Here is a 24,803-nt window from a genome sequence, read left to right on the forward strand (position 1 = left end):
CTAGTGCACAGGCTATAAGTGTGTATGTGTGCATAATTTTTTTTGTAAGCAACCTGAAAGGTGAAATTCTCAGGATTGCCAAAGTGCTTATTCCACACACAAAAACACATCAGACTATTAGTCTTCTCTATAAATATCTCTAGCAAATTAGAGCTTTACAGCTCAACAATGCATAATCAGTATTTCTGAGACTTGTTCCTTATATTCATTTTTCAGGTGCCTGAGAGTAAACCCAAAAGGATTAGATGATGAAAGCAAAGATTACCTTTCATTGTATTTACTTCTAGTTAGTTGTCCAAAAAGTGAAGTGAGAGCAAAATTTAAATTTTCTCTTTTAAATGCAAAAAGAGAAGAAACAAAAGCAATGGGTAAGTAGATGTTCTGATGTTCCACACTGTTAGTAAGATTGAGGAATAAATACTTAGGCCTTGCATCACTTTACCTAAGCATAAGTTATAATCACCATTGAACTTGTTACCTTTTCCCTGCTTCTGTGCAAAAACAGGCCATTCAGAAAAAGTTGTGAACTCTGATGACTTCATTTTTTAATTCAGTCTTTATACTTAGAGGTAGATGTAGTTAGTATTCATTATTGGCACAATTTTTACTGGGTGCAATAAGTGCTTTTGGCTAACCGTGGTCTCATCAAGCTAGTTAGCAGAGGTGGTTCACCACTTTATATTCAACTGAGAACTGGGTACTTGACATTTTGTTATACATATTTATTATCCAAAAGGAGTTTTGTGAGGATTGTTGTTTCTAGCCTTTTGTGATAGACTTTTCATGGCGACAATTAGTCAAGGTTCCATAATAAACTTTCAGATGTTGTCAGATAAAATGTTTTAGGAATGAGGCCATTTACTCCAAGTTCTAAGATTGTGATCTACAAACTGTTTTGGCCAGTAGATGTTAGAGAAACTAAAGCAGGGTGTATGGTTTAAGTATTTGGTGGTTTCTGGAATAGCATTTACCTAAATTCTTTATGGAGTCAAGTTATAACCTACAGAATTTGCCGCTAATTTGTGGTCTTAATTTTTCCCTACTGATGTTATTGCAAGGAAAATGGAAAGGCTGCTCCACTGAGTTACTAAGGTGTAAATATACAGGCTGAGTTTCATTATTTGTGAGTGTTTCCAGAACTCACATGAATGGCAAAAATCACATTAAAGCAAATCCATTTAAAAAACAATGACTCTTTGCTAGGCGATTTAAAAACAGCCTTGCTGACCTTTGTGATGTAAGACAGTCATTAGGCAGACAATCCATCAACAAGTCTTTCTCCAGGCGCTTAGAAAGGCTTCACTCCGAGGCAGGGACCCCTCCCTTCACCCAGAGCAGGGATGTCCAAAGTTTTTGGCAGGAGGGCCACATCATCTCTCTGACACTGTGTCGGGGGTCAGGGAAAAAAGAATTAATTTACATTTGAAATTTGAATAAATTTATATAGGTTTACATAAATGTATATATTAAAGATGAACTTATATGAATGGATGAAGGTCTTGCAATAGCTCAAGGCCTATAAAAGACCTTGCGCAAAGGTCTGGCCTTTCCTTTGCTGCCGCTACTGCATCACAGATGTGAAACAGCAAGCAGTGGAGGGACCCCTCATCCTACAGCTCATGCAAGAGGTCAAACAGTTGCCCTAATGCTGAGAGCAGTTGCGTTGGGCCAGTGTGAGCTCCAGCAAATCTCTGGAGGGCCAGAGGCTCATTGGAGACTGGGGGCTCCCTGAGGGCCGCATTGGGAGTCCTCGAGGGCCACAAGTGGCCCCAGGGCCAGGGTTTGGGCACCCCTGACCCAGAGCAAAGTGATTCTTTCAGGTGCTCAGGGGAAAAGGAGGGGTTGCTTCCCTTGGAGTGAAGCTGTTTTTAAGTGCCTGCAGAGAGAATGATTGATGGCTTGTCAGCTGGCTTCCCTCTCTCATATTAATGAGGCTATTGATAAATGACTTTTTTTCTTTAATTGAAAGGGCCTTTCTCATGGTGTTGTGATTAGATAGAGAGAGAGAGAGAGAGAGAGAGAGAGAGAGAGAGAGAGAGAAATTAGTTTGTAGTATGAGAAATGGCACCAACTATGGTTAAGAAGTAATGTTTTGGTTGTGAGTTCAAATCTAAGTTAGTGTGTGTGTGTATATAACTGAATACATTTTTTCAGTTATAACTAATTGCAAAAAACAGGGGGAGAGATCTGTATTAAGATTGCACTTGATCAGTTCGACCCGCTAGTATTTTGTATATTTAAAAAAGTTCTGACCATCTTGCTCTTAAGACCTTTTTGTTAAGATATAGAGAAAAGTGCGCTGATCCCACCCAACTGAATATAGTACCTAGGAGCCAAAGAATCATAAAAGCAACCCAAGGGCTTTTGTATACAGGTCAGGGCTTCTTCTGCTTCCACCTCTTTGTGCTCTGTTGAAGTTTTTCCTAAATATTTCCTAAGTTTCTGTAGCAGCTTTTTTGCGTGGCAAGGAAATCTGGAATCAGAAAGGGGAGAGCCCTTCCAACCCTGCTGGAAGCTTTGCGTACAGTTTTTCTGGATCCTAGCCAGAATAATTCTACTGTACATAATGCACAACCTTTTTTTGTAGCTTAATTTAAAGATGCAGCTTGCCACAGTGCTACTGCTGCAGTTCTCTTTTGTGCTATTGCAGTAGTATTGAATTACTAATATGTTTTCTATTTACAGCTAGGAAATGTTTACTAAGCTTTGTTTAATCCACAATAACTGGAGCAAGTAATGTATGAACAAGCCTTTACATCAAATGATATTTGTAAGATATGCATTGTAAAAAGACTTTAACTAGTTTAGATTTGATTTGAGTTTTGGATTTCATTCACATATTAATGATTTTAAATATTGGGTCTCTTTTAATTGAACATATTTACCTTTTTTTTTTTTTTTTTGCTACTAGAAAGCCAAAGAGCATATCGATTTGTTCAAGGCAAGGATTGGGGTTTTAAAAAATTCATTCGAAGAGATTTTTTACTTGATGAAGCTAATGGTCTTTTACCAGATGATAAGCTTACGTTATTTTGTGAGGTAGGTAATCAACCACTGCTTTTGAAATAGAATGTTAGTTTCCATGGCTATGAGTGAGAAATAAGGTGTGTTTAAATGTTATGTTTTCCCCCTATGTGTTAACTACCCTGAACAATGATTTAAGCTTAATGGTTTTATTAAGCATTTGCTACAGATCAGATTTGTTTAAATCAAGGGCTTGTACATCTCAGCATGATTTCAGGTCTTACAGCTCTGTGTGTCAGCATTGCTACTTGGAAGGAAAGTAAAGCTGAAGAATGGTTCCAAGATGAACATTTGCTGTAGTCTTGTGGAGGGATGAGAAAGAGAATAGACAGGAAACACTCTGTAAGTATTCAGATATAATGGGGGGAAATCATGGTTTCCTCCTACAAGAATACACCTCCCTGAGAGCCCTCTCCGTATGCAAAAGAAGCATGCAAGGTTCTAGTTTCACTGTAAGAACAAATTGCAGTTCTACTTCACTACAGATTTGAAATACCAGTTTGATAACTGAGTTAGAATGTAGCCTGATAACAAATCATGGTTTGACTTCCTGACTTATTCTAACTCTACTAAACAAGCTATCGTTCCCTGAGTTAAATGCATAATGCAGGACTATGGTCTGTTCTTGAAATAAAACCAGAGGTTTAACTATTCCCCTGGCATGCAGAGGGGAGGGGAAGCATTTCGACTTGTTCTCATAGTGGGAACCATGGTGACCCAGTTATCTCAACTCTGGACTTCTGTGACATAAGCACTTCCAGTGACTTAGCATTTACTAAGTGTATTTGCTCTTCGCAGGTTGCCACTGTCGTCCTACTAGTGTTTGAGTGATTCTTATTATCTCCTCCCTGCTTCATCTTTCATTGAAATCTGCAGTGAAGTTTATAAAATAGGATTTCTCCTTCGGGCAGCAAAAACATTTTACCTAAAGTGGGCCCATCCAAAGGGCTTTAATGCTGTAGTTGAATTTAATAATGTTGGCTCTTGACTGCTTAGGATATACTGCTAGATAAATGTTTGCAGTGTGGGGTGTCTGATAGTCACAAACATGGGGTGGCAGTCGTAGTAATGTTACCAAAAAGGCTGTTTTGTTTAGGGGAATTAGTATATTAGCCTTTTGGAAACTTTTAGGATCGCAGGCTGGATAACAAGACAGCGTAGAGCAAAGAAATCCCTTGTTTAGCTTAAAGAGGAGACTGGGAGAAAGGTAACTTTCAATCAAAGGATTATATTTTTATTGCAAAAACACACAAAGGTAAACATAATACACATGGAGAATTGATAAGTATAGATTTCTAGTACTTGTGTCTAGTGTATCTAGCTTACGGTGGCTGCATGTGCTATGTATTTGGGAGCATCCGAAAAGGAATCAGAAACGGATAGGGTGTAGGGACTATTTTAGGGGTTCCTTAATCTGCTAAACCCAGATTGCTAACTAAAGATGGGGAAGAAGGGAGGAATAGATAGGATGGAAGGGAGAGAGTTTAGACGCAAGATATATTTACCTGTCCAGGGAGCAGTTGGATGGGAAAGAGTCCTAGGAATTCCTAGTATTGAATTCCAACAGTAGTTCTGTATCGCTCTTAATTTGGAGTTCACCTAAGTAGAGTTGCCCTTTCTCCATGTATTCACACCACTCTGCTGTGCTTATCTAGTTACTTACAGCTGTGGATTGAATCTCCTATCTTGCACTGGAAAAGGCAGGCCAGGAGACCTGCGCTGTATCCAGTGCAAGATAGGGCTTCGAAGTGGCTCAGCCGAAGGTAAGGGGAAACTTCCCCTTACCCACAGGTAAGCCACTACAGCCCCTGTGGGTCTCCTAGGACTTGCGCCACCTCAGGAGGTGGCGCAAGTCTGAGCAGAGCGGCTTGAAGCCACTCCGCGCTGCTCGAGAGCGGGGATCGGGATCCGGCATAACTGCTGGTTCCCAACCCCGCCTACCGCTCCCCACCCACCCCAGAGCCTTGCGCTGATTGAGTTTGGCCAATGCAAGGCTCCCTCCCCTTGGCGCACATTTGCGCACTGACCCAGCTGACTGTTGAGGAGGTGCAGATGTGCCTTATGGCACGTTTGCAACCCTCCTGGGCCGGTGCAAGGGACTTGCACCGGGCCAAGGGTGAGGTAGGATTGTGCCCTCAGTTGATTAGAGCAGGGGTGAGATGGCTGTTCAGAGCACTGGCTTTCAGTCTCTTAAGATAAGATTAGCCATTTTCTCAAGTTGGTACTCCATGGTGGTCATTGTGGCACTAGGCACCTGTCCTTTCCTGGAATGTTCGTCCCCAAAGAAGCCAGGTAGGAAAGGATACACAGACTGAGAATGAAACTGCTTTATCCTTTCATTGAAGGTTTTGTTTGCTAGGCCATATTTTTAGACTCACCAATGGCTCCCAGGAATTGAATGTCCATGACCTTTAGCTATCGAAACAAGTTGCTATTGGAACATATGGCATACTCATCTTAGTGAAATAGCAGTAATATGGCCTTTCTTATAAGCCATTTTCACTGTCAATGTATGGATAAGGTTTCTATGACAACTGACCCTGGATGGTGTTAGATGTTTGGAAGTAAATTATTATAGCACTCTTTAGATGTGGGCCTACTATCTATACAATATTTATTTTGAATATTTTATTTTAAAATGGTGGCAATCCTTGCTGTTTTTGGCTGCTAAGCAAATACAGGGTATTTAAAGTAACTGAAAAATCTGGAGAGCATGGATTCTCTGAAGGAATGAATATTTAGCCCCAGAGAAGAATGCATGTAAATAGCTGTAAATTATGCCAGTAACCCAAACTGCCTGAGCATCTAAATCCAGTAAGGCTGCTTATGATACTTGACCTTCTTCACTAGATTTCATTTTGAAGATTACAGTACAGCAAGTGTTAAATATACATTGGCAGGTTATCACTGCTGCCATGGACTGATTAGTGGCTTAGGAGGATGATAGATGCTGTAAGTGCTAATAAGTTTGCTTTGATCTTTGTATTTACAAGAAATGTGTACAAAAAATTTTTTCGGCAAGATTACAACTTAATTATGTGTCATTATGCTGTGTAGGAAGAATAATTGAAATGTGGCCCCTGAGACTAAATGGTGCAAATATGCTGTATCTTATTTTAGTTAGACAGACAGGCTAAATTAGCTGTGTGATGAATTTGTTATGAATACAATTATTCACTTGGTAAGTGGATGTAACACATGTCTACATCTGAAAAAGAATCCTTACACTAATAAAATATTCCCAATTCAAATAATTGGTGCCATAGACTGAACTAGTTTTGCTTGTGAATATGTATTAAGGATAGGGATTGGGGATACCAGATGCAAGGGAGGGCACCAGGATGCAGGTCTTTTGTTGTTTTGTGTGCTCCCTGAGGCATTTGGTGGGCCATCGTGAGATACAGGAAGCTGAACTAGATGGGCCTATGGCCTGATCCAGTGGGGCAGTTCTTATACATGTAAATGATGAAATACGTTGCACTGCCAGGGTAGCTTAAATTGTTTGATTTACTGAAATCAAATGTTACTTTTGTTTCACAAAAATAGTCCCATCTGAGTTCCTTGGTTAGTATTTAAAGTTCCTTTCACTTAAAGGCATAGCAAATCACAGCTACAGCTTTTGAACCTTGACTTGGAACACTTATCCACGAATTGGAGAAGCTGGTCTTGCTTGTTTGGTTAGAAGTTGTTATAATGTGATCTCCTAGATGAGAAAGGACACTTGGCTGCTTAAAATACATTTTGAAATGCCCTCTCATCTGGCACTGCCAACCGCCCCTTTTTCTTGGTTGGACCATTCTCATTCATTTTTGTCTTGCAGTGACTTAATTGAAAAATTTACAATTTTTTATATCTGTCATGCTTTGAAATATTATGGGTTAGCTATAAAGTATTCCTGAGTACTAGGCATCTCAGTTCAGTGCTTTTCAACAGATTTTGCAAATATTACTTTTTGCAGCTATCATTTTTGTGAATGTACACTTGGCAGTTGTGCATAGGAATGGGTTGCTTGCCTCATAATTGCAGATTGGCTGTATGTCCCCCCCTTCCTATGCCTCTTTTGAAGCACCAGGCAGATGTACAACTACATCTTGTTGTGCCATCCTAGCTGTCTCCTCTCCCAGTGAGGTCAGACCAGGCAGGGAAGGGCAATGTCATGTGCCTATGTGAACAGTACCACCTAATGTACTCTAAAGTAGTGTTAGACAGGGTAGCAGGATATTTTGGTTGAAATCACTGTTTTAAACTGCTTTCAGCCAGTTTCTATTGATTTGAACTTAATGCTTGCATTCTCCCCAGTCTGTTTGAAGCCATTTTAGTTAAGAACCTTTCAAAGCAACAAATGAAAATTTGTGGTGTTAGGTCCTTCTATGGTTAGTTTCCCTTTTCCACATAGCATCAGTATTCTCATCTAGATTAGATTATTGCAGCTCGCTCTGCGTGGGTCTCATCTAGATTAGATTATTGCATGCTCGCTCTACATAGACATAGACCAGCTTTGAAGACTATCTGGAAAGTGTAACTAGTACTGAACTTGGTTGCCTGCGTGGTTGCTGGGCCTCAACTCAGTCGGGCTACTGCTTCAGCAGCTACACTGGCTGTCAGTTCATTTCCAGGCTCAATTCAAAGTGCTAGTTTTGACTTTTAAACTCTTTACAGTTTGAGTCCAGGATTCTTGAGATTCCGCCTCTTTCCATATAATTCTACCCATAGGCCATCAGAAGGGGCTGTTCTGACTGCTGCCACCAGCAGAGATAAGGATGATGGCTAGAAATAGGGCCTTTTCAGTGGTGGCTCCTTGTTTGTGGAATTCCCTCCCCCTGGAATTAAGAATGGCCCCCTTTTTGGAGACCTTTTGGCGGGACCTTAAGTCCTTCTTATTTAGGAAAACTTTTGAGTGACATTATGGGCTGGAGTTCTTATGAGAATTTTAATACTGTAGTTTGGTGTGATCCTGGGATTTGTTCTGTTTTATGGTTAATCATTTTTATGTTTAACATTTTAAACATTGTTTTAATTTAATTAGTATCTGTTTTTATTCTCTAAGCTGCCTTGAGTGCACTTGAGTGTGGGAATAAGACAGGATATAAATTCTTCAAATATATTAAATATTCCTAAATATTTTATTTATTTGAATTATTACATGAAGGTCGAACATAAAACTGCCTAGTTGTATATCTTGATCTTGGTGATAATGTGATACTAAGAGCTGTTAACATCATGATGATTAGAATTTGAGTTTTCTTGCTGTTTTCTGTTAGGTAAGCGTGGTCCAAGACTCGGTCAATATATCAGGGCAGTCCAATACAAATACGTTAAAGGTACCAGAATGCCGACTAGCAGAAGATTTAGGGAATCTCTGGGAAACTACACGATTTACAGATTGCAGTTTTTATGTAGGAGGACAAGAGTTCAAGGCACATAAATCTGTACTTGCAGGTACCTCTTACATAGTATGATCATTTATTTAATACAACTGTTACAAGCTCGGTATGGTATTAATGCATCTGTCCCTTGCTACAGCTCGTTCCCCTGTTTTTAACGCAATGTTTGAACATGAAATGGAGGAAAGCAAAAAGGTGAGTGAATGCTATCAGAGGATGATTTATAATCAATTAGAGGAAGTACTTACAGCAGTGGTTCCCAAACTGTAGGTCTGGGACCCATCGGTGGGTCGTGATCCAGTTTTTGTTGGGTTGTGAAACTGGCAGGGCAGATTATGCTATGTGCATCAAGGGTTAAACAAGCTGCTCCTGTGGGGGGGGGGGACGACTGCTGCCCAATCACCATTACAGTCACACCTCTTGGCATTTATAAATCAGGCAGCGGTCTCTAAAAAGTTTGGGAACCACTGGCTTATAGCATACATTACAGTTTATTAGATTAGGACTGCAATAGTTTGTGATTGATTAGAAGAGGGGTTTTCACATCTGACCCACAGTAAATTAAAACATTTTTTTCCAGCCATGTGGTCAGACAGTAAACACATGCAGTTCTGTCCACTGCACTCCTTTTCATAGGGCCAGAGTGATGTCAGCCTGGCTAACCCTCACTTCAGTCACCTGGGCCATATGCTTTAAGACCTTCAAACCATAATTATTCAGTGTTAACCTCGCACCTGCAGATAAATAAGATTTCCACATGTTGACGTTTCAGCAACATAAAACAACTGCTGTTAGGAAATAGTGTCATTTTTGCACATGTGTAAACCAGATTACACACAACCTGTAAACCAGGTTTCACATAACAAATCAGGTTTCCTCAACAGATCGGGCAGAGACAGTTCACCTCTGCCCTATAGAAGCCACTCACTTTGAGCCCTGCTCTTGAATAATCTCTGTAGCTGTCGTCTTTGCAGAAATCCTAATCATTAGAATTTTAAAAGATAAATTCCAATCTTTTCATTGTTCATCTAAGTTCTTCATTTAAATTTCATTCATTCGTTTATAAAATTGTTTTTTTTTTAGTCCTTGAAAATTTGTAAAATATAAATGTGGCCCTCATGCTGAAAAGTTTCAAGACCCCTGAATTAGAATAATTGATTAAACACCTTCTGACTTCAGAAGTGTTTCTGATTTAACTGAGCATCATATACTCTCAAATTTGAATGAATAATATAGATACTTCCAAACACTAAGAATAGTGGGTACCATATTGGAAAAAGTATATCTTCTCTGGAGGGCATGCCTGTTCCAAGATGGTGCCCTTCTCAGTGTGTATCCTGAAAATTAAAATATGATATAAATACTAAGACTTTTTCAGCTGGTATTCATGACATTGAAATTAACAATGTTCAGACTGATAGTCTATCAGCAGTCTATCCATTTGGATATCTGACAGGTATCTTAGCAACTGTTCGTAATCATCCAAGACAAAAGAGATATATTGATTAAATCACTGGTGGCCCCGGCCAGATGACTCCAAGAGCTGCAGCACCTACAAGGTGAGCTGGAGCATGTGAAACTAGCCTTTCAGGATGTTGGGCTTTCCATATTAGAAATTGAGAGAGCAGTGCATCCCCGGATCTCAGAATGAAGAACTCAAAAGCTCAAGCCTTGCTCACTTATATTAGAAATGTGACAGATCGTATTGGGAGACTGTTGGAGAAGGCAAGCATCAGGCCAATTTATCAACCCACCAACAAAGTACAACAGGTTCTGCAATTGGCTAAAGATGTATAAGATCCTCGCTCTATGGCAGGAGTATATTGGATCCCATGCAGTTGTGGACAGGTATACATTGGCACCACCATGAGGAATATAAACACAAGGATAGAAGAACATGAGAGAAACTGCCGGTTACAACAAACTGAAAAATCAGCCATTGTGGAGCATGTAGTTGAGACTGGGCACAGAATGAATTTCAAGCAAACACAGGCATTGTCCACAGTCACTTGGATTTATAGAGGCCATAGAGATTTATAAACATTGGAACAACATGAACAGGAGAGGGAAGATGTTGAGTGTAAATGACTCTTACCAGCACTCAAAAATACAGGTGTCTGGGACTTTAAAAACTGAGGTAGAATAATAGGTACTTGGGACTTTAAGATCAGAACATCAGTTACACTGGGTAGTTTGAAGAGCAATTTGCTGTAACTTTGTCCTTTAAAAATGCCTACCAAAGTAGTAGGTGAAACATTAGGTGATAACTTTATTTGACTGCAACCTATCAGCCTGAACATTTTTAATTTCCCAAAAAACATGCTTTATTCTTTAAAACTATTTATCCATATTGTTATAGCTGGATCAAAGGAGAGACCACTGACACCAAAATATGTTTCAAGACCCTTTATTTAAAGGAATGGAACCTTGAACCAAATGTAATGGGAACCTTTTCTGAATTACCCAATTGAGACAGCAGGATCTAAGATAGGCAGTAGGCTGGAGGCAAGGCAGGATTTGAAGCAACCAACTGGGCTGTCGGCTTGGCAGAGGTTTCCCTCTCTGACTCAGCTCCAGCGAAAGGCTCTCTCGGTGGTCTCCAAACGTGCTCTCGGTCAGTCTCCTCTGGTGTTCCGATGATGTCAGCAGAGCTCGCTCCTCAAGCCTTCCTGGTGGTCTGCTCCAAGCTCACTCCTCAGCTCCTTCCCTGTGGAGCTTCCCTGGTGGTCTGCTCCAAGCTCGCTCCTCAGCTCCTTCTCTGTTGAGCTTCCCTGGTGGTCTGAGAGCTCTTGCTGAGACAGCCTCTTTTTATAGCCTCAGTGGCTCTGCACACGGCACCAATTTTTGCAGACAGCCCTCTAGTTTTTGCACCCAGCCCTACACCCCTTTTGCACTCAGCTCTCAAGTCCTCCTGCTCAGCCCCTCCCAACTTTCAGGGCTTGTCTCCAGGGCTCATACAGAGTTTACTTTGCTCAGCAACAGTTAGTCTATTGGCTCAGACAAACTCAGTAACTATTGGCTCAGATAGAGCACAGACAAACAAGGTCAAGTTTCACATATAACACTCAAGTCTCATTACTTCAGGATAATGTTGGCCTTTGAGTTAAGAAATATTAAAAATTATGCAGTGTAGGCTGATCTTTAGTATTTTAATTCAGAATCGTGACTGATTTTTTGTTTTTATGTAACAGAATCGTGTAGAAATAAATGATGTAGACCCTGAGGTTTTTAAAGAAATGATGAGATTCATTTATACAGGGAAAGCTCCAAACCTTGACAAAATGGCTGACAACTTGTTAGCAGCAGCAGATAAGGTAAGAAATTTGGCTTATACTAGGATCTAAATAAAAAGTAAGGTGCATATTTGAATGCTTTATTTAATTATAAAGCGTTCTGGGTGTCTTTGTGCAGTGTGATGAACTGACACTTTTCTGTGCTGGACTGTGGATTAACTTGACTATTTACAGAAAGTACAAATAATAATAAAGAATAGTGATTGAGGGAGAAACTTTGTGCCTCTTCCCATCGTATTGTTTCAGGACTGTAGCCCAATGGCAAAGGATTGGAAATAAGGTTCAGATGTTAAGTAAGCCTTTCATATTTGTGCATTAAAGCTTGAAGCAAGCACTGCAGACTTTTCAGATGTAGTGAATAATGGGTGACAAATACCAATGCACAGCACATTTAATTTTATTGTATAAACGGCTTTTCAAAAGCAGGTGTCTCCCCCATCTGCAAATTCAGTTATCCACAGAATTGGGGGGGGGGGCTGCGCCCATGAACCCATTACAGTACCTTAGTTTTTGTTTAGTAGTGCTGGAAGTGCTGGTGCAGATGAAGCCTGCACGCTAGAGAGATTAACTGAACATTTACCGGAAGCACTTCCTGTTAACGTTCAGTTAGTATCTCTCTAGCATGCAGGCTGGTTGCCTGCATATTGTGTTCTTCAGTTCAGCAAGAATGTTGCTTTGTTAAAGCAAGAAACACTCTTGCTTTCAGCACTGCTAAACAAAAACTAAGGTAATGGGTGCCGGAGGCAGGGACTGCTGTTTGAATAGGATTCCCTTGAATTCGCCGTTTCTGTATCCACGGGGGCCTCAGATGGAACCCCTGCAGATATGGGGGAAATGCTGTACCTTCATTTGGGACGCTGAAATTATTAAGTGCCATCAGTGTCTTAGCACTTTTCTGTAGAAAAGATGGCTCCCAACTCCACAGGGACATGATCTAAGGCAGCAGTTTGAGGGCTGCAAGTATGTGCAGGGGAGCAGGGAAGGCAGTGGGGGTGGCGGGAAGGCAGCGATGCAATCCCCAGGATCGTGTTGCTAAGGGGGGCGCAGGGACTGGCATGTACTTACCAGTCCCTGCAGCAGCCTCCTGGGGGCATGACTCTCTGCACAGCTCCCCATGCTATAGAAAGTGAAAGCAAAGTGATCACGCACCGCCTCCGCAAAACTGGAAGTGGGGCACAATTGCTCCACTTTTGATTTCTAAGGCTTGGAGAACCCTGCAGAGGGTCACACCCCCGGGAGGCTGCTGCAGGGACTGGTAAGTGCATGCCAGTCCCTACACCCCTTTTAGTGACGCGATCCTGGGGATCACGTCGCTGCCTTCCCCACCTGTTAAGGTGGCAGAGTCCAGGGCCCTCAGGCTGGAGGGGTCACAATGCCCCAGTTTGAGAATCTAAGGTATTGCCATTGACATACATTGTGTCTCCTTTCTCCCTCTACTCCTCCCCAACATCATAACTTTGTGTATACTGGTCTCAGATATGAAATTGCTTTTTTTCATGGTTGTAATATAGTGCACCACTTTGAGTGACTTAGTGGTTGACTTTTTGTGATTCCAAATACGTTATAGTTTCTGGCAAATGTATGTATAACATTGATTTCTGTTTAGTTTTCAAACTGCAATAAGATAGAATGAATGTGAACAGTAAGCAAAGGCTTTATTTTCTCTTCCCCTCCCCCCCACTAGTATGCACTGGAACGGCTGAAGATCATGTGTGAAGAAGCACTGTGTAGTAACCTCTCAGTAGAAAATGTTGCAGACATTCTTATCCTTGCAGATTTGCACAGTGCAGAACAGTTGAAAGCACAAGCAATAGACTTTATTAACAGGTATGTGCTTGATTTTCTTTATTTAAAAAATCCTTCACCTGCTGCAGAAAACTCTCTAGGATTAATTAAACTCTGAAATTAAACTTTTAATTTAATTAAAAAATTTTAATTAAAAATTAAACATAAGAACATTTCTTATGCCACAGGTGCAGTGTTCTTAGGCAACTTGGTTGTAAAGATGGGAAAAACTGGAACAGCAAGTAAGTACAGTGATCACATTTCAAAGTGGTTCATAATCAATTAGTATTTGTTGTGTTGACTTGAGTTGTTGAAAAGCAGAATAAACACTGGGTGTCTTATAAGTAGTATGGGGGAAGGAAGCTAATGCATGCAAGCTTCTCTGCTCCCTCCTCAGCACAGTAGTTGTCACCTGTGTCCCAGAAAACCCACAGCACAGGGTTGGAGAATCCTCTGGAATCCAATTGTGTGATTGCACTGGTAGGAGCCGGGGAGCTTGGCAAACATCCCTCCCATGAATGGAAATGCTTTCCATTCACACAAGAGGTAGTTTTGAATACAACCCAGTGTATACCCAGCACAACCTTTTCCCTATTGAGATGACCAGAAATCAAATGGAAGAGGAACCTGAAGCAGATTCACTCTTGCCTCTTCAGGGGTAGGGTACTGAAATAAGTAGTGTGAATATCACTGTGCCCACATCACCAATGTAATATCTTAAGTAAAATCCTACATGATACTCCTGTAATGTCTGTTTAGAATGGTAGAGGACATTTGCTGAAACATTAAATAAGCACCCCTTGGAGAGAGCCCAAGCAAGCTCTCCATTAACTAGAAGATAGCTGTTTTTAGTCATGACCAAACTTCATCCCATGATGCCAGTGAGCCAACTTTAGGTTCACTAGGTATGCATGTCTTTCAGTCTGTTCTTAAATTCTGCTATGGTGACCAGTCCCTTAAAGATGGAAAACTGTATTAGAGGACTGTATCAGTTGGTTTGCCTTTCGTAGCTGCATGTCCTATTTTATCTGTAAGGCAGTTGCATAAGATCTGTAGCCTGTCATCCATAAATTGGCTAATTATTTAAGCCAATTTAAATATACACAAATAAGTTCATTAATTGGCAGCATTCCAGTTTCAGCTTATTACTGTAGGTGTGCACTTAAGTGTCTAAGTAAAACACTTCATTGCATGATCTTCAAGTCTGAAGAGCCTTGATATCTGCACTCTTCAGTACGATATAAACCATGAGTTTGGCAGGGAGAGGGGGTAGATGGTATAACTAAAGTAACAGTGTCAAAATAAGGATGGGAGATAGAATTCAGCCAGCTTCACTGGCTGCCAGTTTGTTTCTGGGCTCAGTACAAGGTGCTGCTATTGACCTTTAAATCCATGGTTTGGGACCATTGAGGGACTACCTTCTCCTATTACATAGTATATTATAGCTTACCCTCTTGTGTCATCTGAGGGGGCTCTCCTGCAAGTGCTGCCTCTGACCTGGGTTGGAAATGGCGGCATAGTGGCAAACGTTCTCTGCAGTAGCACCAGTTTTATGGAACTCCCTCCTAGGAAGTTTAAGAACTGTCCCTTCTCTGATAGCCTTTTTGCAAGGGCTTAAAACATTTTTATTTTGTATGGATTTTAATTGAGTTTGGCTTCCTGTACCTGCCTGTTGGACATTATTTGCTGCTGCTCCTGCTTCTCTACAGATGCAATTATACTCTTTCACTCCTGGTTATATTGCTAAACTAACTCTGTAGACCCCCTATTGTTTTTGTATATATTTTGTTTTTTTATGGATTTTTCTAAGTTGCCTTGGGCAAGGGAAATGTGGGGTAGGAATTTTTTAAAGAAAAAAATTAAAAATTAGAGAATTGCTTTGTTTTCCAGCAATGTGCAGTGTGAAACACTGTAGTAGTTGTAGTATGCATTTGTACAAATAGCATTTCATTCATTAGAGTATGTAATAGTGTCAATAGTGTATGCTGTACCATTTGTTATGTATAGCCAGATCTATACATTTTTACCCAGTGTAAGTAATGTGGACTTTAGTGGAGCTTATTCCCATGTGGATATAGCATGGTTGGTTTACAGTGCAATTCTATGCATGTTTGTTCAGTGGTGCTTACCTGCAGTTAAATGTGTCTAGGATCGCAGTATTCATCTCTTAAACTTGAACCTAATTTTTTGACATCTGTTCTTTTTGCAGCCAAGCAGCAGACATAATGGAAACGGCAGGCTGGAAGTCTATGATCCACTCCCACCCCCACTTAGTAGCTGAGGCCTTTCGAGCACTAGCATCTGCGCAGTGTCCACAGTTCGGCATTCCACGCAAACGACTAAAACAGTCATGAAATCTTCCATGAACTTTAGAGAATTAATGACTCCTCCTCCATATCCAGGAGGGTTTTTTTGCAAACCATCAGCCAGAATTTGTTGCCCTTGTCCACAGAACAGAACCTGAACGCTTTTGAATGGATGATTATGGTTTAATAATCAGCTTTAAATTAGACTGATAACTCTCCAGTTCACTGAAAGGCCTTAAATTCAACTACTTTAGTTCATGTGTTTTTTTAATCGTGCCTCGTCTCTGTGACTAGGCTATGTAGGATTGCACTAGCTCCATAATGCAGTAATGTTGATAAATGAAGAGCATTCTTGAAAGGGATATTCCTTTATTTAACCCCCAAATGAAGAGTTTCATTTGGTCTTGTCATAACTGGAAGGTTTCAGCAGCCTCTCATTTAAAAGCACTTGAATTGGGGGCCAACAAGCGCTCCAGTCCAAGTATTGTGTTTAGGTGCATCTGCCTAACTTCAGAGGGTAATATCAGACATGTTGTGGCAATATACTACTCTGAATATAATTTATTTTTCATTGGTTCAGGTGAGTGAGGGAAATATGCAATGTCTTGGCCCAGAAATGTATTTTACTAAGAGTTTGTAAATCCTTACTGTGTGGAAGTATCCATCAGATGTTAAAAGAAGCACACAGTAATCCTTTTGGTCTGTGTTCCTTTATGATCTGTTGCTATTTTACTTTGTACTGAACCAGAGTGAAAGCTATTATGGAGAGAGAATATGGTGATATGTGCTGGGGGAGAAATGGTTATTTCTCAGATGAGATACATGGAAGATCAAGGATGCATAAGAATGACCAAATGTAAATTTCAGAAATGGGCCAAATTATGGATTCTCAGTATGCACTTTTAATGTGTAACTTTTGTATGTTGTGTGGTACATATATATTTTGGTTTTGATAAATATGGTACAGTAATTGTGGCCTAACTTTTGAAATACATTAAGATGCCCAAGCCACATGGGATTTAGTTTTGTTACTGCAAACAGGGAAAGCATGACTTTAGAGATGTTGCTTCCAAGTGAATATCTCCAAGTGTTTCATGTTGGAATCCATTCTGTTTTCACACTTTGGACAGGCTGAACTTTGTTCCGTTAGTGTGTGTCTGCACAAGCCTGTTCACACTAGTGGAACTTGCATATATACACACACACTTAGCAGGAAGAAGTCTGAAATGTCAGTATTGGTAAGCACTGACTGGCTCTCTCTAGCATTCATTATTGTACTTGCATTGTGGATGGTATTGAAATTCTGCATAATGTGAAAAAGATATAACAACCTGTAAACTGCTTGTATTGGGCCAGTTTTTATTACATGAACCTTCGCTTTAATGCCACCACTTCCAGTGTTTTTGCTAGCTTTGTTTACAATTGAGAGGAATTTGTCTGCAGCAGTGCACATTTCTAAACATTTCTTGATTTTTTTATTGCATTTTAATATAAAGATGGTGATGTGCTACATCTGTTGCTTGGTAAAAATTGCAATTAATGGTAAGGAAAAAGGAAGTCATCAGAATTTTTATTTGGCCCATTTGATTCACATTCAGAATACTGATGAAGGCGGTTTAGCCTTTTGAAAAGGTGCCTCCTTTCTGTTTCCAGCAAGGAAGCACGGACATGTTGAAAGATCTGAAGCATATTTATTCTGAACTCTGGTTTCAAAGAAATCCTTCTTAAAGAACAATTGGGCGCATGAAGAGTGCACCCAACCCAACACAGTGCTAAACTTGAAACATTCCCACTTCTTGGCTGAGCTTATTCTTTGGGGTGAATGGTATGCAGAATTTGAATTGGCATCCTTGAAGTATTGTTAAAGGACCATTTTAGTTGCTGTCACTACCGTTTCATGCTCAATTGGCTTCACATGCTGTTGTGGGGTAGGCTGCCTCGGACCACTTCCAGCTCACCTTACTGTCTGCCCTCCCAAAGGCAAGTGCCAATGGCAGTGTCATCTTACTACTGTGACTCCAGTCTTGCTGCGACTACAACAATCCTGAGAGATGGCCAAGTTATTCCCAGGGTTTCTTGTGTGCCAGTCCCACCAGCTGATGACACTGACACACACACACACACACACACACACACACACACACACACACACACACACAGAGTAGTAGAAGTTTATTAAAATATAGCGAAGGTACAGCTATGCAGGAAACAGTCACCTACCCTGCCGAGCAGCAGGAGAGTGAAAGAAAAATGGTTCCTGGAGTCAGTATACATTTAGCACAGAAAACAGATAACTAGCTCAGTCTACACTACTTTGAATCTAAATCCTAACTACCAATCAGATTATCTAGGCAGATAAATGCTCATTCCAGCAGAGTTTTCTCCAGCAGGTGCCAGACTTGGAAGCAACAAATAGATTCACCTTCTCTACAGTTATAGGAAAACTTCCACAGACCCATGAGGGACCCAGAACCAATCATGTAATTACAATCCTGCTGAGTCATGTTACCCCAAGTTGTTATCTAATCACATTACAAATCATGTACCACTCATCTCCTTTTTCCTGTTAATTTCTCACCTGTATTAAATTCTATTTTATCTTGTATTTTCAAGGCCTCTTCTGGTGCCTCCTCACTAACTATCTCAGCACATCAAAAGTATGTTAACCCTTTTTACTACTACTTTGCCATTTGTTTCTCTGATACTCATTCTACCCATCTAATACTTCTTGTGTGAGCCAAGCTTACAGGATGTTCCCAATTGCATCAAAGAATTGACTTGACTGTTGTTACCAGATCAAAGCACTTTTTTCACTCGATATTGGTCTTTTAATCTCAACTCTGCAATCTCACTGGCTTGTTCATATCCCTTATTAAAATATTCCCCATAATGATAACCACCTCCATGACGGTTGCACTCCTAGTGGTTTCAGTGGGCTAAACCTTTTTCAGTCCACTGAATTGGTACTGAGGCATTCTTTCCATTGGTGCATCATAGCTCTTAACATTTTACAGTTGTGCATAGCTTAGTGACAGGGATGCAGACCAGCACCCCTGCCGCCAAGTGAGGCTTGATGTTATGCGAAGCCTCCGAAGATGAACGTAGCCATGCTCCCCTTGCCTCTGGAGGGTTTTCTGAGTCTTGAAGAGGTACTGCGCATCCTCACACTGCTTCTGCAAGACTCAGTGCTCGTTTCGGGTGAAAAGCCGCAACTTCTGAACAGGGACCAGTGGCGGCTGTCACATATGCGGGCTATCACTGGTCAGAACATCACTAAGTGTCACTCTCCTGTATTTGAAGTTCCTCTTGCAACTTTGGGAAACGAATGGGGATATTTTAGGTGTCTTATCAGCAAGGTGTTAGTTCTGCCTATTGAACTCCTGCTGCAGTGTAACAAAATAATCCTAATAAGCAACCTTGTATCTTGAAAAGTGCAGGTGTAATATACAGAGTGACTTGAATATTTAATACTATAACTCTCCATTTCACCTTGTTCTACCAGATACAGCAATCAGACTGAATATCTTAAACATTTTTTTCCAAAGGTTTCAAAAAGCTGACTTAGCACACTTTGTACCAAAAACAAGACAAAATACTGAGCTGTAAGAATAGCTACATCCCTAATAAATATCCACTTGTTAAAATTAACAAAATTCATACCCTTAATTACTAGCAAATAATCATGACAGTTGGTCTATCACTTTGTTGTGTGTTGGCTGTAAGGAAAGAAAAGTGACACGCATTGTATTCAGTGGGTGCACTAATCCACTAGTTTTTCTTCAGTGAACCACATGCAGTGTTCTCTTCTGAAAGCTTGCAAGAACAACTTTCTCTTAGTCACTGCACTTTGTAATTTCAAAAATACATTGGAAATCTCAAAGTAATGTAGGAGGAAACGTCAGTTTTTAAAAATCCCCCCCTTCCCGGTTAAAACTAGAATTCTTGTGAGGGTAGGCAAAAGGCCACTTAACAGGATTCTCAGCACAATAATCAAAGTGCCATGTTAGGCTTGCCAACTTGGTCCCTTCAAAACCCATCAGCTGTCCCCATCAAACTCGCCCCACCCCCAGGAGCACTCTGCTTGTGTTCTGTGTTCTGTGTGAGTTTTTAACAAAGATCATTTTCAGCAAAATAGAACTTGTTTTCTCTATTAAAAGTGGCAGAGGTTCCACTTAATTGACTTACGTGACTGTGTTTTTAATGAAGGAGACTTCAGTAACCCAGCCAAATCTTGACAGTCCATTTCCTGCATGCTGAAGTATGAATGCATAGTGCCTTCTCCAAATGCAAGATAATAGGACAGAACATTTTGAAAAATCCTGGAAAAGCAAGTGATGGGTACTGACGCACAAGGTAGTCCTGAAACGTATTATCTGTGAGTGGGTGTATATCAAATTGTCCATCTTCAAAAATCTACAGATATAAGCAAATGTCGGCACTATATATTTTCTGCAAAGATGATGGCAGTTCATTCCTGTGTGCTTTATGGAGTCTAAATCTGACATAGTAGTCATTAACACTGAGGAAGACATAAGAGGTTGTTTTTTTTTTCCAGTGGTTCCATTATTTAATTGTAAAATTAAAAGAAGAGCTTGATGATTTTCAGAGGGTAATACAGGATGCAGTTTTCATGTTCCTTGAGGCTAAAGAGGATTATCCTTCAAGCTCAAGGCTAGGGTAAAGACCCTAGAGAAAATGTTAGGTGACTGTTTTGTTATAAGGCATGACTTCTGAAAATTGTTATCTCAAGTTTGCATTTTATTCAGTCAATTGGTTGGGTTTTCTCAAGACTTCCTATGAACTGTTAGTACATTCGTACAACAAAACTGCATTTTTTTCCTTGCTTTTTGCTTGCAGCAAATGGACTTTTCCTGAAACGGATACTCATTATTTTTGTCAGTGTTTGCTGTGGTTTTTGTTAATCATATTCTGTAATCTAGTTAATCCTGGATTTTGATATGTAAGAATGAAGGTTTATTGATGAGTCCAACCAGAATCTAAAACATTGGAAAAATTTAAACCTGAACATAGTTGGAAGTTATTCACTTTACCTATCATGTTAAAACACTCACATCAAACCATCCAGCCTTTTATATCTGCCTGATGTTAACAGTGAAATACTTTTTGTACCTTGTTGCTGAAAATATTTTTGCATTTCAGGACATCAAGTTACAATAAAGTTGTTACTTATACAGAAACTTTGGTGTCTCTTACTGTGTTTTGGACATTGACCTTGCTGCACGTTACATTTTCCCTTAGAAACAACTGCCTCAGCAAACAGGATCATATCATTTTTCAATGTGAGTGTTGCCATTTTTCTATTCAGAAACTAATGGAAAATTTTTGTTATGATCACTTGGCTATAGATATGATTCTCAAGGTCATCTTTTTCAGAATGTTATATCCATGTTGAGTTTAGAAACACAACATGTTTAGATGTTGAGTGATTGCTCTCCGCTTCCGGTTTTGCAGAGGTGGAGTACGATTGCTCCACTTTCACTTTTGGAAGTCTGGGGAGCCCTGCAGATGCTCACGCAGGGCTCCCCACTTCCCCAGGATGCTGCTGCAGGGACTGGTGAGTGCATCCCAGTCCCTGCAGCCCCGTTAGCGAGGTGATCCTGGGGATCGCGTTGTTGCCTCCTCACTGCCCCCGCCCCTTAAGGGGGCAGAGGCCAGGGCCTTCAGGCTGGGGCGTCGTGACGCCCCAGTTTGAAAACCACTGCTCTATAGGTTCATCCAGTTTGCTGAAGTCAAAACAAAGTAAGGCCATCCTTTTCAGTCTCTCTTCTCCCTCTAAGGAGGGAACATAGTTAATTTCAATGTCATGATGGGACTTTGTTTTGAGTAGGGGAATGTAAACATCTGTAGTACCTTCCCCTTCTCCCTCCAACGGGAAGAGGATTGAAGTGCTGCTAGGAGGGACTACATTGGCTGTTCTAAAGGAGGGGTATCTCTTTCCTGCCCCGCATCCCAATCAGATCAACGAAGCAAAGATCAAGAATAACTTGCTGCTGTGTCTCCTACCGAGCACAACAAAGGGAGTGGAGATGATGACCGCCTTTTAAAGAAAGAAAGAAAGAGAACACAGAAGGGGCCTGTCTATGGTGCTGCCTCCTCCTCCAGGGACCCACGACTCATGGATATTAGAGACCATGTGAGTCGTGACTATATGTTCAAAAACTATATGGAATTTTTGAAACTCACAGAATAAAAAGTGGAAAAGGTACATAGATATTTGATGGCAAAAAGTCATGGATGTTTTCAGATAAGGAAAGCCTTAGGGTTTTGCTTCCAGCCCCTACAATTATTCCATGGAAAATGCTCATTTTCATGTGATTTGTTCACATTTGGTCTGTGTCTGTTTGAAATCAGTTTTGGGTAACTGATGCAAATGAGAAATACAATGTACGTATTATATGCTAGATTTTTTTTTTAAATGCACACCATTTATTTTTAAAACCATGTCAAAGTTGAAATGTTTAGCTCAAAAGCATAACTCTAGAAATTTGATGTCCTAATCATAAAACACAGAGAGAAAATGGAAAAAAGTAAAAGTGGAAAATAGGGAACAAAACGTGAATCGGTGCCAAAAAGCAGATTTGTAGCAGAAAGACCCTGTGTGGCTTAAATTCTTGCTTTCCCCTCAGTTTTTTTTTTTTTTTTTTTTTTTTGCTGATTTCCCCCTATTTCTCGACACTTCTATACCTGCAGATTGTTGAGAAAACTGGTTTAGTTCTGAAATGTCTCAGAACCAAAAAAATACACCCCAACGTGCTGAGGCATGTTTCCGTCCTGAATTCAAAATTGCTGCAAAAGGACCATGTGGTTTCTTGGACAGACCTTAACGAGAAGGATGCCTAAAACATTAGATGCTGACTAATGTCCCCCCTCCGGAGATTGGCAACCAGTTGGTTACAGTAGCCCATTTGATCAGGTCACTAAACCATCCAGTTGGATGACTTTTGACATCAACCTTAGGTTTTTCTAAGCTCACACACTTGGAGTTGTTGTCTTTGGTTCATTGCTGATTCTTGAAGTCTGCGATGTCAAAGGGCACACATGCCCTACCTACAGCAGTGTAGGAATGATCTCTCCCCCTTCCTGAAACAATGCAAGTAATTGAGAATAGGGAAAAGTATCCAGTTTAGTTCATTTTCTGCCTGTCTTAAGCCCTTTGCCAACTACCCTTCCCAGTCAATTCTGGTTTATTCTTGATATACCCAGTTTCCTAGGAAGAGAGTGAGTTGTAACTTATAACCTTAACCCTTCCCAGAATGCCTCAGCCTTGCTGCTGTTAGATTTTCAGTAAGAGCCTTCAGGATTTAATCAGGGGAGAGATTTTTCTCACTCTTTTCCAGTCTGGTCTTTCCAGTCTTGGGTAGTGGCTGTGAAAGTGATTGGTTTTCCCCCCAGTATATCCTAGTCTAACCAGTTGGAAGAGAAAGGGAGAAAACACTAACTGCTAGGCCTGCACTTGTTTGCCCCCCCCCCTTATTCCACTACACTATGTGATTGTCATATTGAACACCTTCAGTTTGTTCCAAGTTATTCTGTGCATTTGCAATACACGAACAGTGCGTAAATTCAGTTCACCAATATTTAGCAAGATGGTGTCTTCAAATTCAAATTGGTTAATATGAATGGATGTTTAAGATACCAAACTTCTGGAAAGGATGAAATGTTACAGTTATTGGCTATGAAACTCCCTTCGTCCTTTTGGTTCTTGAGGTTTTTCTAAATTTTTATAAATATTTAAGAACTAGAATTCATTTGAATGCATTTGCACAATTTTTCCAAGCCAATTCTATTGCAGACAGTACTGCCGTTCCAACAATGTCAGACATGCCCACTTTGGGAGATGGTGTGCTTCATCTTCCTAGTGAACCAAGGATGTAGTGTTCTTAAGGATCTTCTGTTGCATTAGATAGGAGGCTAAAACTGTCATCTTTCCATGGGTGAGCTGTGTGAGATGGAAGAGCATTAAAACAGGAGCTCCTTTGCATGCAGCCGATAGTGTGGTGGTTCTCACACATTTAGCACTGGGACCCACTTTTTAGAATGAGAATCTGTCAGAACCCACTGGAAATGATGTCATTATTGGAGGTGACGTCATCAAGCAGGAACATTTTTAACAATCCTAGGCTGCAATCCTACCCACACTTACCCAGGAGTATGTCCCATTTACTGTCGTTGTTAAAAGCATATACAGAGTAGCTTGTTAAAAGTACAGGTCTGTAACATTTCCCCAAATGCAGTCACATACTATGGTAGCATCAAGTATAATATATTAAAAATAAAATACTGAAATTGGCTCGTGACCCACCTAGTGGGTCCCAACCCACAGTTTGAGAAATACTGCTGTAGTGGGTTATGGAGGTCTAGTTAATTTAGAAAACAGCCCGGCCCAGGAAGTGTTTTACATGAATCTTTACACACTAGTTGTTGATGACAGAGAGTCCCATTTATAGTCAGCATAACCATACCATAGGTAATTTCCCCACTTGCAATGCTCACTCCTGGAAAGGTTTCTTCAAGTCTTTCCTTTTACAAAATTTAAGTCATTGAAGAACATATACCTATTGTCATTAGTCTGGTCTGGTGTGGACTGTTGGTGTGTTTGATAAGCAGAGCCTAGTGACACACGTAAAAGAAAAACTCCTCTTGTGATAAAAACTGATTTACTACCATCAGGCTGTTTGCAACTAAGACAAAATGATGCTCATAAGGAACAAAAAATTGAAGCTGAGGTTAAAGGTCAAATACTTATACTTACAGTTCTTAAAAGTTTATTTGTAAAACACCTGGTTTAGGGCTAGAGTTTTCTAACGGCTTTTAAAACATAAATAACAATAATAATACTGGTATTTAATTACCAATATTAACTGGTAACTAAATTAGTTACCATTCGTTATTTGACTTTTCTCTGTAAACCGCTTTGTGAACTTTTTTGTTGAAAAGCGGTATATAAATACTGTTAATAATAATAATTTATATACTGCCTTTCTGCTCAT

General features: G+C 40.3%; 1 protein-coding gene across 1 annotated transcript in view; it reads left to right on the forward strand.

The window, feature by feature from the left end:
- Positions 1–20,990, forward strand: part of SPOPL (speckle type BTB/POZ protein like) — a 57,918-nt gene extending 36,928 nt beyond the window's left edge. Inside the window, exons 4-11 of the mRNA XM_066611917.1 lie at positions 217–368; positions 2,912–3,039; positions 8,286–8,463; positions 8,548–8,603; positions 11,600–11,722; positions 13,386–13,528; positions 13,675–13,728; positions 15,696–20,990. Coding sequence (XP_066468014.1) covers positions 217–368; positions 2,912–3,039; positions 8,286–8,463; positions 8,548–8,603; positions 11,600–11,722; positions 13,386–13,528; positions 13,675–13,728; positions 15,696–15,840 — 979 coding nt within the window. The 3' untranslated portion in view covers positions 15,841–20,990. The remainder of the gene's footprint in view (positions 1–216; positions 369–2,911; positions 3,040–8,285; positions 8,464–8,547; positions 8,604–11,599; positions 11,723–13,385; positions 13,529–13,674; positions 13,729–15,695) is intronic.
- Positions 20,991–24,803: the final 3,813 nt, after the last annotated feature.

The sequence above is a fragment of the Tiliqua scincoides genome, chromosome 1 (genome assembly GCF_035046505.1).
Source record: "Tiliqua scincoides isolate rTilSci1 chromosome 1, rTilSci1.hap2, whole genome shotgun sequence".
NCBI lineage: Eukaryota > Metazoa > Chordata > Lepidosauria > Squamata > Scincidae > Tiliqua > Tiliqua scincoides.